Genomic DNA, 15,637 nt, shown 5'->3' with positions numbered 1-15,637 from the left:
GTGAGTCTTAAGTGGTCCAGTACTCAGTTGTGTTCAGTTTGGTCATGTAGTAGTTTTGCTGTTTGAGTTGTTGTTGTTGTTGTTTCTGATTTTTTTTTTTTTTTTTTTTTTAATGTGTGCAATTCTTTGTGTTCATAAAAAGTATTAGAAAACTGAATAATTTTGATGGGAGAAATTAAGTATTTCACTTTTACTTTGGCCTGCAGTCAACATAGTGCACTTTGTCATCACATCAGTATTATTGTATGGTTGTTTTTGTCTGACATCAGGTGTGTGCATTGTTGTACTGTGTGATTTAATTTTAGTGGCATACTCTCCATGAAGCATGCTGAAACAGAAGCCAGGTCTTTCATAATAAAACTTTGCATTGCTTTGATAAAAAAGTTTCTGTGTGCAGATCATCTCCCTCAAAATATGTGAAAATGTTAAAAGTGAATGTTACCACAGAAAGAATCATCCCTCAGAATATCTCTCTAATGATGTGCAGCTTTCGTGCTTTTTGAATGGCTGGCCAGCTCATCATCATTGTGTGAAAATTGTTGTATTGTCTGTGCATTGGTTCCCTAAGTGAATGAAACTAACCCCATTTCCAAAACAGTTGAAGTCACACAGTGGAAAAATTGACTCACAATTAAAAAATGCACAAAACACTTAGGGAACCAAAGCGCTTACTTCCTTAGGTGGTCACCGCAGGAGGTAAAACTGTTGTTTTCAAGTTTTACATTTGTTCTCACTGTTGATGCGTTCTTGGACTCAGGCTCTGGGAAAGTACCGCTGTGTGGAGAAAGAGACGGACATGCTGCTGTCCACTCTGTCAGCCATGCAGGAGAAAGCTCAGCATCTGGAGTACAACCTGAGCGCTGAGACTCGCATCAAATTGGACCTGTTCTCTGCTCTGGGAGACGCCCGCAGACAGCTGGAAATCGCTCAAGGTTCACACAGTTTATCTTGACATAATGCTCATTTCATCTCTATCTGCAACTTAATCTTGTACATACTAAGTAGTTTTCACAGTTCTACACACCCCCTCCACCGGGGAGGATACTGTGGTTGTGTCTGTTTGTTCGTCCTGTTAGGAAAAATCTAAAAAATGGTGACAGATTAGAATGAACTTTAAAGAACAAGTTCTGGATAGGGATCTGGGTCCAAAAGCACCACCAAGTGGCCTGAAAGCACTTTGCATTTTGGCTACGCCACACAACAGTCAAGTCATACATCATAAGTGTTTTTTCACCATGAATGGGTTTACTTACACACTGTAGTATAGAAATCAATAGGAATATTATGAATTTCTGCAAATAAAATACATTTGTCTATCCCACAGATAAAGTGATGAAGCAGGACCGGGAGATAAGTGAGATGAAGCAGAAGATTGCGGAGGTGATGGCCGTCAGCCCTGGCATTTCCTACATGGCACCTCGGCCTCCAGTGCCACAATATCTCACCAAGTTACTCAACTCTGAGCGCTACATGCTGAATCCACGAGCACTGATGTACCAGTGTCTGAAGAAATAAAGGATGCCAGATCCTCAGACCTCCTCGTCAGACCTATTCATCCGAAAATATGACACCGAGGGGATTAATGGATTTTATTACAGAGCTAAATGATGCCACAAAGTCTTCTGCTTCTCGCCATGAGTGGAACCAGAATGAGCCTCCAAAGGTTGAAAGCCTTCAAGCTGCACTGATGGTGCTAACATCATTCTGCATATTTCATGTTTCCTCCCACATCAAGGGTTAAAGAGTTTCAATTCAAAATTGGTTATCTGATATGCAGAGCTGCTGTAGGCAAAAGTTTTATTTAAAGATACAGCGGTCCTAATATTGTATACCAACCAATTGGGATACAGCAGAAAAAGCACATGTACATGAAATATGGCCTGCACATGCTTGTAGTTCAGACATTGGAGGTTTACCTACATGGAAATCTGGTGCTGGATTTGGGCATTTTTACACAAGAGACAAGAAAATGAATGAAGTGTTTCCTAAACAGCTGTAAATGTTTTGTCAGAAAAGCTGGACCCAATCAATCTGTCTCTCTCCAATAGGATCCTCATGTCACAGGATTTCTGGTTATTTAAGTTCAAATTTTGCAAGTAGATAAATCTCACTACCCTACAGACCCGATAACAAGTCACCTACTGCAGCTTTAAAAGACCTGAAGACAACTCTGTACAATGTGGTTCCTAGCATGAAAGTAAAATTAACCATTCAATATGATTTAAATCTTATTCTAATCATTATTATTATTATAAAAAGTTGTAAGATTTTAAGAAATGTAATCCCCATTGTTTTAATTTAACAATTTTTAACATTATTATTAAAAAAAATGATCTTGCTCTGCAGTGATACTGATAAAATCTTTCAAAATAACATCAAATTTTAGTTTATTCCCTTTAGTCAAATGATTTTTAGTGCTTATTTGAACAAAATCGTCTCATATGCCTTTTTACTTGTCACAATAGGAAGAGTACGAGCATTACTAATAACGTGAACAATGGCTCTGTTCTATTCATATGCACACTACCAGGACCCTGAAACTGGAGCAGTTAAATAGAAGTCAGTCATTATTAATTATATGTCTGCTTTTCCTGCTGTGACATGTCAATATGTCTTCTATGGAAAAAGGCTTATTGATAAAAATGTATATTCCAAAGTGTTTTAGATTTTAAGCTGCAACAGTTAGATGTGAAAATGATGAACCACAGCTTAATACATGTCATACTTTAGTGTGATTACAGAGAAATGATAAATGATAATAATGAATTATCTCCTAGCCCTAGTTAATTCTTTTTATTTAAATTTAAAACATGCCTTGATTCGATAAAATGGACACAGTCAAGTTTCTTAAAGAGTAAATCAAATTATTATCTGACATTAACATATTCTATTTTTTTTTTTAGGTATGCAACAGGATGTTATTGTCGGTGCCTGTAAATAGAAGATTACGATTATTTGAATTGTGCTAAAATTCAGACAGAGGTCATGTGTTCTTTGACTTAATGCTTTTAAAATTTAAATTATACAGTTTTTTGGAATGAGAACCTGCAGAGTTGGAATGTGTCTATTTAGGAGGTGCCATCTTGGTATGACATTTCTAGACGGCTATCTGGAAGTTTCCTGACAGTTAAGTGACGTGAGTGACCTGATAATGTTGAGGAGATGCAGTAAAAGGAGCTCACTGTAAGCAGTGATGATCTTTTCTTGTTTCCACTGACAGCTAATAACTACATTTTAATGCTTGGCAGCTCTCTGCTTCACAGTGGCGAACTTTGAGAAAAGAGAGAGTGAAAAAGTGAACTGACTGGTTGCCCCTTTGGTTGGTCGGCTAGAATTCAGCTTTGTCCATGAGTTAAAGTGGAGTTGTGAATAACAAGGGATGGTATTGGCCAAACATGGTTCATGAATTTAATTACTGTGCCTATATACATTACTTTCAAACTGGGAAGTAAAAGACAAATTTAATGTTGAAAGAGTAATGTGTTTGAATTGAAGTGCTATGTACTGTTTTTGTAGTTTATTGTTTTGTTTAGTTTTTTTACTCAATGTACAGAATTGACAATGCCTGCGTCGCTGAAAAACACTCATGAACTGGATGTCACCATTTTGGTAGCTTTTTATTTAGAGTGTGTTTCTAGGGCGTTTTATATGAAAAATATTTTTTAAGTCTTGCTGTACTTTTATTATACTGCTGTAATTTTGTACGGCAATGTGTTTGTCAGCATGAAATGTGTTTCCTTCAACTGTTATTTGAGCACACATTGTGACTATAAGTATGTACATGAATATACTTGTACAAGGGCTACAGTTTCTTAAAATTTTGAACAAATTGTGAACTCAGACAGTGATGCTCTGAGGATAGAGGTCACGCTCCTGATACACCAGGATGGGTTTTTGTATAAATGATTTAAATAAGTGAATTTTGTTTCATTTGTGTGTGTCTGTGTGTGTACATTATTTAACTTAAAATGCAGCACTCACCTCGTCATCAAAATGTACTTGTTCTGCAAAAGAACATAATTTCCAGAGGTTTGGTGGTTATTTTTTCATTCCATTTACAAAGTTTCACAGATTTATGGTAACTATTGGCCAGAAAAGTGTTTTTGCAGAACAGTAGGATGTCACAGTGAAGTTGACCTTTGACCTTTTGGATATACAGTGTCATCATTATATCATATTAGACATTTGTGTGAAATTTTGTCATAATAGGAAAATTAATTCCTGGGTTATGGCCAAAATGTTTTTCATGAGGTCACGAAATTGAGTTCAATTGAATTGAGTTCAATTGATAAGATTATATTTACTAAAATTGAATGAAATTAAGTAAAATTTACTTGATAAAGTGTACTTAGTTTACTAAATTACATTGAGGCAAATTACTCAAGTTAATTTGAATGAAATAAATCGTCTTAAAACTATTATATTTTAAATATTTAAAATTAAATGTATTTGTGAATTAGATTAATTAAATTGATTAAACAAAACTGAGTTAATTGCATTAATGACTTTTAAATTAAATTCACTTTATGAATTGATTCATAAAATAATACTTACTCAATACACTCCAATATATTATATTGAATTAAATAAATACAGTTGAATTAAATGTATGCAATGAGATTAGGCCCAGTTGGCTGGGGGTGAAAAAGGGGAATTGCTGCTCAGGGCATTTATGCTCACGTAGTATGTGCCCAACAATAACATTAGGTTGCCCCAAATTGATGAGGAATTTAATTTAATTTCGGTCAGTTTACTTTCATTTCACTCAATCTGACTAAATTAAATATTAAAAATTTAAGTAAATTTAATTTCATTAAATGTAATTTCATTGAATGAATTCAATTTATAATAATTTTATGTAAAATATTTAATTGTCAGGATTTGGTTTACATGGGTTCTATTCAAGCCTTTGAGGAACGAATGTGTGCATGATGACAAATGTTATATAATGTAACCTGGATCACAGTCATCCTCAGAAGAGCTTTAGAGGCACAGTTTTAACACAAGATGACACCAGACAATGGCATGAAGTGCTGATAGTGTAGTTTTTTATTTCAGGAGGTGAAAAAAGAGGGTTAAATGCGTAGCAGAAACAGAGCAGTGTCCAGCATACAGTGTACAAGATGGTTACAAGCATGCCAGGCAGTTCCTCACTTGTATCTCGCAGTATCTACAGACCCTAACAGAAGGTAGTCACAGCATAGAGTAGGCGAGACTTGATCACTGACTGAAGTTTTAATGATGCCATTTCCAGTCATCTAACTTCCTCCTGTTGGTGTAAAGAAGCTGGAGGCCACAGGACATTTCCAACAGGATGTTAAAAGTGTACAGTAGTGCAAACTAGCAGAGAGATCCTCAAACATTTAACAGATAAGATTGGTCAGAGGCAATAACTTAATTTCTAGGTGGCAAGAGCACATTCTAGCTACAGTGTCACACAGAATGCCTCAGCCATGAAGGAAAACTAAAGCTGCAGGGACATAATCTAAATGCTGATGGGTCTAAGCTGACAAAACTGTTTGCATGTTAAATTACTTGAATCTATCACCATCATAGCTCAAAAGATGTGAAACAACTCCAGAATCAAGCATGTTGCATGCATCAGTTTCCATTTAGACACAGAAAAGCATACATGCACTCATCAACCCTGTTGACAAACACCCCTCAGATCATGTGCTTACAATGGGCTACTTGAAAACAGAAGCTAGCAATAGTTGGACCACAGTGGACACGCCTTCTCATTGATAATAATTGCATGGTTTAAAGAAGAGAGCAAGGAGAAGGAGAGCAAGTAAAAGCATACATTCAAACAATCCCCGGCCTTGGTGCTGGAGGTGAAAAACAGTACACACTCAAGAAAAGATACACAAATAAATAGTTTGATTTTTAATATTTTATCGGTAGCTCTTCAGATTGTGTTGCAACTGCATGTTTCATGACTATGTTGATATAATTACAGAGTTTTGAAGTGACATTGCATCTGTTGCATTACGAGCTTGATGCATTCAAGTCTTCAAAAATCGATACAAGGTAGGAAGATGCCTCACTCACTACTCAAGAGAAACTTTAAAAGGACCAGACAACCAGACTTAACCTTACAACACCATAATACATACACTTCAGTATGCCAGGACAAAGATTTTTTCATACAGACAACTATCAAACAATTTTTACGTAAAAATGTTTAAAATACACTTTTAATACTGACTTAAGGAAAATACTGCTGTTATCCAGTTTTATTTTGCTTACCTCTACCATTTTATCTCAAGAAATAAGCCAAAAATGGAAACATTTGTATTTTCCTTTAAGTTGAAAGTAGGATTTCCTCTTTTAAAAGAGAAGCAGATGGCTGTATTGGGTGGGAGGGGAAAAAAAAAAGATAGAAAGCCAACAACCACTTAGTGGCAGCTTTTCCCACCAGAACATACAAGGACAGGCTACGGGTTCTGTAATCAGACCAAGGCTTCCTCCCCTGTCCTCGCAAAGCTTTCCTGCAACTTAGAGGTGACGCAAAAAGCTAGTCCTGTTGTAGAGGACGAGGAAGGCTGAAAGAAGGCCTGGCAAGTCCTATGCTACGAGGAAACGGTCACCGGATTAAGAGAGCCGTTCCGGCTGTAGAACTTGGAGAAGGCCTCTTCCAGAACAGATGCAAGTCGTGGCTGATCACCCTGAAATGGAGACACAGTGGGGTAAAAAAAATCAGATCTTTGCCTGTTTAAGCCTGAAGCTAGGATGTTGTGGTTATACTAATAATAGCCTGAGTGTTCAGGTCTCAGGGGAGTCATGGTGATGAACTCTACGAACCTCACTGATAAATCCCAGCTGAACAAGCTCCACAGCCAGCTCCTGCACGTTCTCATCTGGACAAAAATACAAAGCAGTCAGAACACTTACATGGTGGGTGATGAGGTGTTAAGATACCCAGTCTATCGCTTTTTTTGCCACAATGACATCATGTCACTTTGTAAACTAGAAAATAATGTGCTTTTAAAGGATTTAAGTTTGTCACTCAAGTGATCAAAATGTACAAAGTTGGACTTTTGACCATTTGTCAGGCAAAGTTTTGATAAACAGCTTCCCATATTGTGTATGTGGGTGATGTGAAATACATTTCTACACTCAGTAGAAGGTTGAAGGAGTTGGTACTCAAACATGGCTGCAGAAGAAGATTGCAAACTGATGTCAAACAATGTTTTCATTGTTTGACATCAGTTTGCAATCTTCTTTTAAAATACTTTGTCAGATACATGTTCTCAGGCCTTGAGGATACATCTACACACAAACGAGGAACACTAAAAATTCTGGTTCAAGTGAAACCTCCACAGCACACCTACAATACTGCATTGTATTGACATCTTCAAACAAAAAAGTGACATGTAACGACCATGAATGTGCACACATGCCAAGTCTACTAAGAACTATTAAGGGATCTTATACAGAGATACTCACTTGGTAACAAATCACAGCTCAAGTGCCTGTTCAATTTATCCTCAAGTTTCAACAGCAAGGTCAGCTAAAAAGAGAGTAAAAGAAGTCATTTAAAAACATAAACACACTTTGACTCACAGGATACACTACTTAAAGCAGAAAGATTACTTTATCGCTCTTTAAACAGGTACGCTTGAAACTTACATGATGCTTGGCGCCCTCATCAACAGGCTCAATATTACACTGCATCTGAAGGACCTGGGAAGAACCACAAGTACCAGCTTAGTATTTGGCACAAGAGCATGCAGAATCTGGATGGAGAAGGCTTTCAATTAAGTGGAAAATGCAAATCCTGAAATCCAATCTATGTGCTTAGTTTTAGGACTGTTTTTGAGCTTTATTCTACCTGTAGAGCACAAGTTGTTTTAATGCACACCAAGAGAAACTTGATGCAGTTTTTCCATTTCCACAATTTCTTGTCTGTAGTTTTCTTCTCCCTTTTATTGTCACCTTCTATACTTTATTTTCAGGATTTAGATGATAAAAACAGAACGGGGAGATTTTCAAATATCTGATCTGGTGGACCTGTATGATTAAGTTTTTGCACTAACTTATATAGATTTTTCACACAAAAAGATGAGTGATATAACAAAATAAATCAAGTGGTTTTGTTTTGCTGCAATTCAATTTCACTCCTACATGTCAGTTCTTACCTTCCTGGTCTCAAGTTCTGCAGGTTCAGGAGTCGGGGTTTTGACTGAGGGGGGCACTATGGGTGACTTCACCGCCTCCTGCTGAGGTTGTTGTGGACATGGCATCCCGAACGCAGTCAGAGGATAGATCCCATTCCTGATACACCAGAGAGAAAAAGCCGCACAATTTCAACTTGGGATATTTTGTCCTTCCTTCCATTGTGCCAGCTGTAAATTATTTCCTGTAAAGATGTAACCTGAACATTGGAGGGTATTTTTAAAAGGTTTTACTGAATGTGTTTCCAAGTACAGTATGTTCCCATAATTGTTTTCTTACCTTACATCTTCCAGAAACTTGTCCAGCTCAAGAGCAGGAAACTGAGAGAGTCTGAAGCACAAGACAAACTGTTACAAATACTGTACATTCAGTCAGTCAGAAGCAAAGTGTCATGAAATTAAAAAAAAACAGAGCTGGGTAAAATGGACACCTTTTCATTAACTACTCCAAAAGTCAGATAAGTTAAAAAACTGACATTATTCTAACTTACATTAACTGTCATGTACTCTTTTACGATTACAAAAACTTTTGCAATACAAAATATTTGCAAATATGAATTTTAGCATGATAAAGACAGAGGCACACATGAACTCTACAAAAGATTTCATTTACTTCAACAATCTTTTTCATTAACCAATCCCTGGTATTTGATACAGTATGATACACAGACTTACTTCATCTGAACTCCCTCCTTGGCCTCAACAATCACTAAGTTAGGGTCCATGTTCTTTGTCATTTCCTCTAAAGCATTTTCTGGAATCATATCTACAGGTAAACAGACAACACTTTATTAGACAAGAACATTCACCCATGATACTTATTTTTCCATTTTCCAAACACAGATTATTTTTGTGACTGTGCATGGTGGGTTTTGGGGCTTCATGTCCTATATAGTATATGAAAGCTGGCCAATTGGTAAATTTTTATCTGTATATTTGACAGCCTTGGATATGTTCAATAAGATTTGAAGCCGACAAAAAAAGATCCAGTTAGTGCTGCAATGGTTGATTTGTCAACGCACAAGAAAATGTTTGTGTAACTTGGGCTTGAACAATGGGCTTTATCTGTATCTTTGAAATTAATGCGCTAATTGCCAGTATTAATACTGATAAAACATTTTATAAACAGTATGTGTGTTTGTGTGTTTATTGTCACTCACGCTGGTGGCTGACGATGCAGTGCGCAGCCAGCAGCTTAAGTAAGGGCACCTCAAACAAGGCCTGGTGAAACAACAGCTCCTTAGCTGTTGGTCTCTTACTGGGATCCACTTCCAGACACTTCTGGATGAATTCCTGAAAGAGCGGAGGGAGGGGGGGGGGGTATTTTAGGTTGTCATTCTCTCTCCCAAACAGCCATACAAGCCTGAAATATTTTGCTCTCCTCCACTCACCCTCTGCAACGGGTCCTCTAACGACTGAATGGCACTGTTTATGGCTTCTTGTGACACATAAGACGAATCTCCATTACTCTGGATTTCCAACACAGCCATCTGAGGAAGTGATTGGAACAAAGAAAAGTGTAGATTCGAACTGATTCATAAAAGCAAACACTAAGATTAAATCAGCAGCAGCCACTCCTGTGTTACATAACACATTCTGAAGACATTGGTCATCACTTCACACATCTACCTATAATTATTTATCATTCAGAAAGACAAGAAAGTATTTCCACACTTCCTGTCTTACAAAACAGAGATAAATGTCTTTCTGATTTCTATTTCTGTCACTGCTGAAAAAAGCTTAAGAAAAAAAAAAAAACAGCTAACAAAAAAATATCTCTGATGACGGACAATCTTTTTTTAAGGAAGCAGTGCTAAGTTAAGACCGTATGTGATGTGTGATTTCCTCTCACCTCTAAGGCGCACATTCCAAAGGAATAGATATCCACGGCTGTGGTAACATTGGCAACAGCTGAAGGTAGACAAATGCTGATCATTATCACAGAAACCGCACCGCAGACCGCAGCTATAACTAAGACTTATCATACACCGGTAGGATCTTACCTCCATACTCTGGAGCAAAAAAGTGAAGGCTCTTCTGCTCTTCCCGACAGGTTTTCACATGGGTGTTAATGGTGTCCGGAGCAACTAAAATAGTGGGGAAAAAAGACTTAAAAACAGCAGATCTAAGGCTAATAGTAATGGTAAAAGGAAACAACAGTATAGAAAACAAACAAAAAAAAAAAAACATCAGTGGCTTCAAAGCAGAGGAAGTGGTTAGTATGCAGGTACAGAGAAAAAATCCAAATTCAAAGGGACAAGGAGAGGTTGTCCAAACACTGAAATCTGGGAGCGTATCATCAAAAAATGAGGTAAAGAAAACGACATAATCTATTCATTGTTTTTATAAGAAGGGTCTATGGTTCTATGGTATCAGTTAAGTCATTGGGTAACAGTTAACACAGCTGTTGATCTATACATCAAACATTGTGTCACCCAGTGGGTTACAGTCCTACCTTTTTCTCCATACACTGGTTGGAGAGTTATTTGTTATTTTGTATGATGTGATATGTGATAGGTAGTGCTGTAGTTTTTTTTGACTGTATATATAATCCGCTTTGTGTTCACATGGATGTTTGTCTGATGACCCCTTATACGTCAAAACTAATTTAAAAAAAAAAAAATCCTGAATGTAAAATTCACCTCTCCCTTTCCCACACATCACTGGGTTCATATTGTTGTGTTTAGATTCTCTGAGCTACCTGATCCGATCTTGATGAGGCCATTGTGCTGAATGAAGATGGTGTCACAGGTCAGGTTGCCATGGATGATGGGAGGTTCACAGGAGTGCAAGTAACTGGAGACAAGAGATGGAAGGTAATACGGTTAAAACATGCTATCAAACCACTGACTGCAGCAGCTAGTGGTGTTTTAAAATGTTTGCCACATTCACATTATTCAAATGTGATTTCTGAAACTGGATGCATCTCTGTAACACAGCTGATAATGTGAATTTACAAGTAAACCTTTATTGGACTGCTGGATTGTATAATACATTATACCACTACTACATAAAAGCTAAGTAGCTTACAAAATATATATATATTTTTGTTAGACTTACCTCAGAGCAGACAGTATTTGTGTGCACCAGCGCTTCCAGGCCTGTCAGAAAAGAAACATGTTACCAGAAGTGAAAGTTCCTGTAAACTAGGTTAAAAAGAGAAACAAGCTAAACAAGAGTTATCAGCTGTTTTTGACTTGTCAGCATAATTTTCAAGGAACTGCATTTAAAAATATGCAAGTGAGTTACAGCAGAGCTGTCACACCTTCTCATTCATGGTCTTGTGGTTTTTCTTTGTCTTTTTCAAGAACTGTTTGAGACTTCCTGAGGACATGTATTCAGTGATGAATATGACCTGCAGACAGACAAAAGCAAAGGAAGAAGATGAGAACAAAGGTCTTTATACTCTTCCTTATGTAATTAGAAGAAATGGGGATTTTTGAGATGACTCCCTACCCTCACTCTGTTCTCTTTCACATCCGTCCAATATTTGTGGAACTTCACAATGTTCAAGTGCTCCAGCTGGATCAAATTATCAAACACTGCTTTGACTTTTTCCTGTTGGAGAACAAAAAAAAAAACAAAACAGAAAATTACTCAATTATACATAATACCTCATGTTTTCAACATATTAATAAAATTGGTGCGGTGAATGCTACATCTTTTGTTGTGTTGTCGACTTTGTCAAACTGCGATTCATTGCAACTGAAATAAACAATTAAACACAAGTGAGCTCTTGTGTTTTAACAACCTACTGGTTTTCATTGGTTTGGTTTCTTTTGGATGATACATTGCTTTAGCTGTTGAAGAGACTATCTTGTAAGTCCAAGGTTCAAATGCAAATTCCACACTGGTAAATGAGTGTCAATTAAAAAATATTGCTGGTACATGTTCTTTACTCCATACAAACTATCAAACAAGGTCAAACAATCTCAAACTGCTGCAGTTATTGGGTTACATACCTCAACCATGGACACAGAGTAGTTGGACATATTTACACCTGGATTCTCCATTTATTTTATTTCTTTTTTTTTTTGCCTTTATTTGACATTGGGGGAAGAGGGGTATAACATGCAACAAAGAACCATGGACATTGTGGTCATGTAGTAACCACTAGGTGACTGGGGATCCCTGCATGCCATTTCTAAAGTATTTTATTTAATAAGTAGGTCATGGATATGATCTTCAATTTTTTGCAACTAAGCTGACAGCGAAAAACTGGAAACCACTTCTAAATGAAACAAAACCATCAAGTTAAATGCCTGAAATGCCAAAACCTATGCGCAATCAAGAGCCTTAAATGCCACAGGTCTGCTTCCATCCTCCCCTTCAAATTTCAGAAAATTGTTTTTGCAACCACACAGGTACAGTTTGTACTTTGCTACACTGCTGGCAGCAACAAGTCCAACCACTTGCCTAAGAAGATTAAAGCCAAAGGGGAATTGAAAACCTGCAGGCACTCACATTGTCAGCAAGATCACAGCAAACAAAGCAATCTATCACACAATAAAAATTTTTAAACACCATGTCAAGATATTTAATTCCTGGCAGTTATAAATGCTCTCCTCTTGCTGACATCATCCTCATAATAGCGCTGCGGTGCTTCAAACATATCTGTCTCCATTGGCCTAACTCTGTACCCACCTCTTGTAGTTTGAAATTTTTCCTCTCTGAGAACATGACCTCATTCCACACCACCTCAACTCCTTCCTCAGTGTCCATGGCCAAGTAAGCATTATCGATCCCGGGGACGTTGCGCTGATTCACCTTGGGGAGGAAAACAAAATAATGCATCAGCTGTGATTTATATCCTAATGAAGGCAAACCTGACTCCTCTGCTGACAGATCACACTACCTCTTCTCTGCGCTTCTGCCAGCGTCCACACGGGCTTTCCTCCAAAATCTCTGACTCATCCTCGCTCTCCTCTTCCTCATCCTCTGTGGCAGCAGCGGCTGAAGGCTGGGTCACCATGGACACAGGGGGAGACACCGATGACACTCCTTGACCCGTGGGTGCAGCTGGTACCGAGTCCGGCTTCACCTCCTGGACGGTGTCCGGGGCCTGCTTGCTCTCTCCCTCAGACATCCTCTCAGTTATCAGGCCCAGCAGCCCGCTGCACCACACAAAAAAACCCAAACACAACATCAGTGTCACAGAGCACACACTCTGACTTGTTAAATGTTGGTAAATACAAAACTAGATCAGATTTTCAGACTAGCTTGACAACAAAGGTGTGCACTGTGGTCGGCTACCACCGGTGCAGGAGGGGAGTAACTTTGCACAAGAAGTTAGCTGAATTAGCACTCTGCAGGAAAGGCCATTATAGACCGCATCACAAATATGAGTAAGCGTTGCACACATTGTTGGACATACGTGTTAAAGACAGGAAATTTGACGATGCCAGCTCCAGTTTAACGGACTTCCACCGTGGCAACCCGATCCCAACTGGTTATTTATCTCTGCCGGCCGTAAATCTTTTCGGTTTCTCCGCGGAGTCGCAGCTAGCTCTCTGACGCTGCTAGCTCCTTGGCTACGCTACGTTACCAACTTCACAACAGGGGGCAACCGCGGAAACGACCGGCGACCATTTAACCAGCAAAAGCTCACAATAAACGGCGGGTTTTCGTTCACTTTAAATGTCTCCCGAGGTTTACCTGCTCGCCATCTAACTAACTAGCTGGTCCGCTGTTAGGTAGCGACAGTTTTAACAGCCCACCGCCCCTTTCTGCTTCTCAAGACTCCAGCTCCGTCAATGCGGGTAAACTCCACTCAACAGCAACATCCTAAACGCGTTTACTGATTAATAACATCACGCCAGCTCACAGAAACTCGTGTGAAGAGACAAAGAGAGCTTAATGGTGCCGATAACTTTATATCCGAGGACACAACGGCTGACTGACTGAGGAGCTAGGCTAACGTGTAGCCACATATGATGGCGACAACTTACAGATGCACACTGCTCTCCAGAGCCGAAGCTGGTTGCCAGATACGGTGTGTCCGGTCCCCCTTTTTGCAATATTCAAACGACGTCCTCCCACGACATCTCCAGATCAAATCACTGGATGAACTTTGTTCCACATGCTGTGAATATTGTATAGGGGAATATTATGAGCTTAGAAAGACATAGAGTATTTTCACAACATTTCAGCATAGCATTAGCAAATCCGCTGTTAAAATATTTGGATGTAACATTTTAATTCAGTTGGCTCCTGAAAGTTTTTTTTGTTTCCAAATTCAAGAATAGGTTTTTGATCTAAACTTTATTATTTTAGTGCATATTGCATTAAGACTGACTTCTGGACATAATGAACCTACCATGTATAGTCTGCTTATGCACTGTATTTAATGGCAACTTGGATACACCAGAGATAAAGTGTATACACATGGTGTCATATGTGGTGGTCAGTAAGTGTGCAACAGCAAATGTTTCCCCTGGGGCCCTCTAACATGTCAATGCAGCCATAACTGCATGGAGTAAGCACACCTTTCTATAGCTAATAATGTAAGTCTAAAAAAAGTTTAATTTTAATGAATCAGAAAGCCTTAATTTAATGCTGACATAACATGAAGATAATAATAATTACAAAAAAGAGCACAACTATGTATGTATATTTGATGAATATCACAAAATGTTATGTTATTCATGGTAGCATACATTTGAATTATTATCTCATAATTAAATTTTTAAAAATTTGGACCAAGTATCTTGGAATTTGGAAATATCATTAATATATTGTAATTTTGTCATTCCAAACTTCCCATCCATTTTTTTTTCTTTTTCTGGCAATAATGGGCTCCCATATGGTTATCGACAACAACACCCAAATGAGAGTAATTTACCTTGTAATACAAAAGACTGTCTAACAACACCATCTTCGTCATATCTAAAGAATAAGAATGCAGGTTTCCCTCAAACCTGGCAACCCCCCGCTTAACCGCCCCCATTCTCTTATTTGAGACAGTCATAGATTGACAGAGGGCTGGGCCAACCGACGACTGAATTATGATGAGTGGTCGGTTTGGTCATTTTCACTAAACCATTGAAAGGAAGTAAATGTGGAGTCTTTTTTTTACCACTAGGTGTCAATGTAAGTGACATTATAGATGATAAATCCAAGGCTGTAGGCATGATTTTAGAGATACTGAGGTAATGTCTGCAAATTACTGCAGCAGAATCCTGCCCAAAATATATGCAATATGTGTATAATAATATAATTTAAACTACTTTTTATGTCATAATTTCCAGAAATATTAATAGCAAAATTATCTCAGTGTTCTCAATGGTAGACATTTGATTGGTGCATTAAAATAGTGCTGTTAAAACTGATAAGGAATTGTCAGATTTGTAGCTGAAATCCATATTTAGTGTATGGCCATACTAAACCAGTTCTGTCCTAGTCTTCTTCTTCCTAGACATACATACAGGACCAGGATTTATCACTCCCACTGCACTATTGCA

The 15,637-nt window shown here is 38.1% G+C and overlaps 2 protein-coding genes across 4 annotated transcripts in view; one reads left to right on the top strand and one right to left on the bottom strand.

Moving 5' to 3' along the window:
• LOC139612078 (macoilin-1) overlaps positions 1–4,028 on the top strand; it is a 38,797-nt gene extending 34,769 nt beyond the window's left edge. For both annotated transcript variants that reach the window (XM_071467252.1, XM_071467251.1), the window contains exons 10-11: positions 758–932; positions 1,325–4,028. In XM_071467252.1, coding sequence (XP_071323353.1) covers positions 758–932; positions 1,325–1,515 — 366 coding nt within the window. In that variant the 3' untranslated portion in view covers positions 1,516–4,028. The remainder of the gene's footprint in view (positions 1–757; positions 933–1,324) is intronic.
• Positions 4,029–5,026: 998 nt separating this feature from the next.
• Positions 5,027–14,181, bottom strand: nrbp1 (nuclear receptor binding protein 1). Of its 2 annotated transcripts, none has more exons than XM_071467812.1 (18): positions 14,126–14,181; positions 13,033–13,291; positions 12,822–12,944; positions 11,634–11,735; positions 11,443–11,532; positions 11,238–11,278; positions 10,879–10,973; positions 10,181–10,264; positions 10,030–10,088; positions 9,569–9,667; positions 9,338–9,470; positions 8,853–8,943; positions 8,458–8,508; positions 8,142–8,277; positions 7,633–7,686; positions 7,450–7,513; positions 6,805–6,860; positions 5,027–6,668 (listed from the first exon to the last, which is right to left on the bottom strand). In XM_071467812.1, the coding sequence occupies exons 2-18, from the start codon at positions 13,261–13,263 to the stop codon at positions 6,573–6,575; spliced, it is 1,605 nt and encodes a 534-aa protein (XP_071323913.1). In that variant the 5' UTR covers positions 13,264–13,291; positions 14,126–14,181; the 3' UTR covers positions 5,027–6,572. The 2 variants fall into 2 exon arrangements, with proteins under 2 accessions (XP_071323913.1, XP_071323912.1); XM_071467811.1 differs by having other exon boundaries at positions 13,552–14,131.
• Positions 14,182–15,637: the final 1,456 nt, after the last annotated feature.

The sequence above is a fragment of the Trachinotus anak genome, unplaced genomic scaffold (genome assembly GCF_046630095.1).
Source record: "Trachinotus anak isolate AG129_WGS33_773 ecotype Australia unplaced genomic scaffold, CSIRO_AGI_Tana_v1 ptg000031l, whole genome shotgun sequence".
Classification (NCBI taxonomy): Eukaryota; Metazoa; Chordata; class Actinopteri; order Carangiformes; family Carangidae; genus Trachinotus; species Trachinotus anak.
The sequence above is the reverse complement of the archived record's forward strand: the minus strand, read 5'-3'. Positions and strand labels throughout refer to the sequence as shown.

What these genes read in the sequence shown, in the direction of transcription:
- nrbp1 (XM_071467812.1), bottom strand. Translation starts at nt 13,263, where the DNA reads ATGTCTGAGGGAGAGAGCAAGCAGGCCCCGGACACCGTCCAGGAGGTG. An exon ending in TAGAGGACCCGTTGCAGAGG is followed by an intron (nt 9,471 to 9,568) that starts GTGAGTGGAGGA and finishes CCGCTCTTTCAG; the next exon opens with GAATTCATCCAGAAGTGTCT. An exon ending in CAGAACTTGAGACCAGGAAG is followed by an intron (nt 7,687 to 8,141) that starts GTAAGAACTGAC and finishes GGTTCTTCCCAG; the next exon opens with GTCCTTCAGATGCAGTGTAA.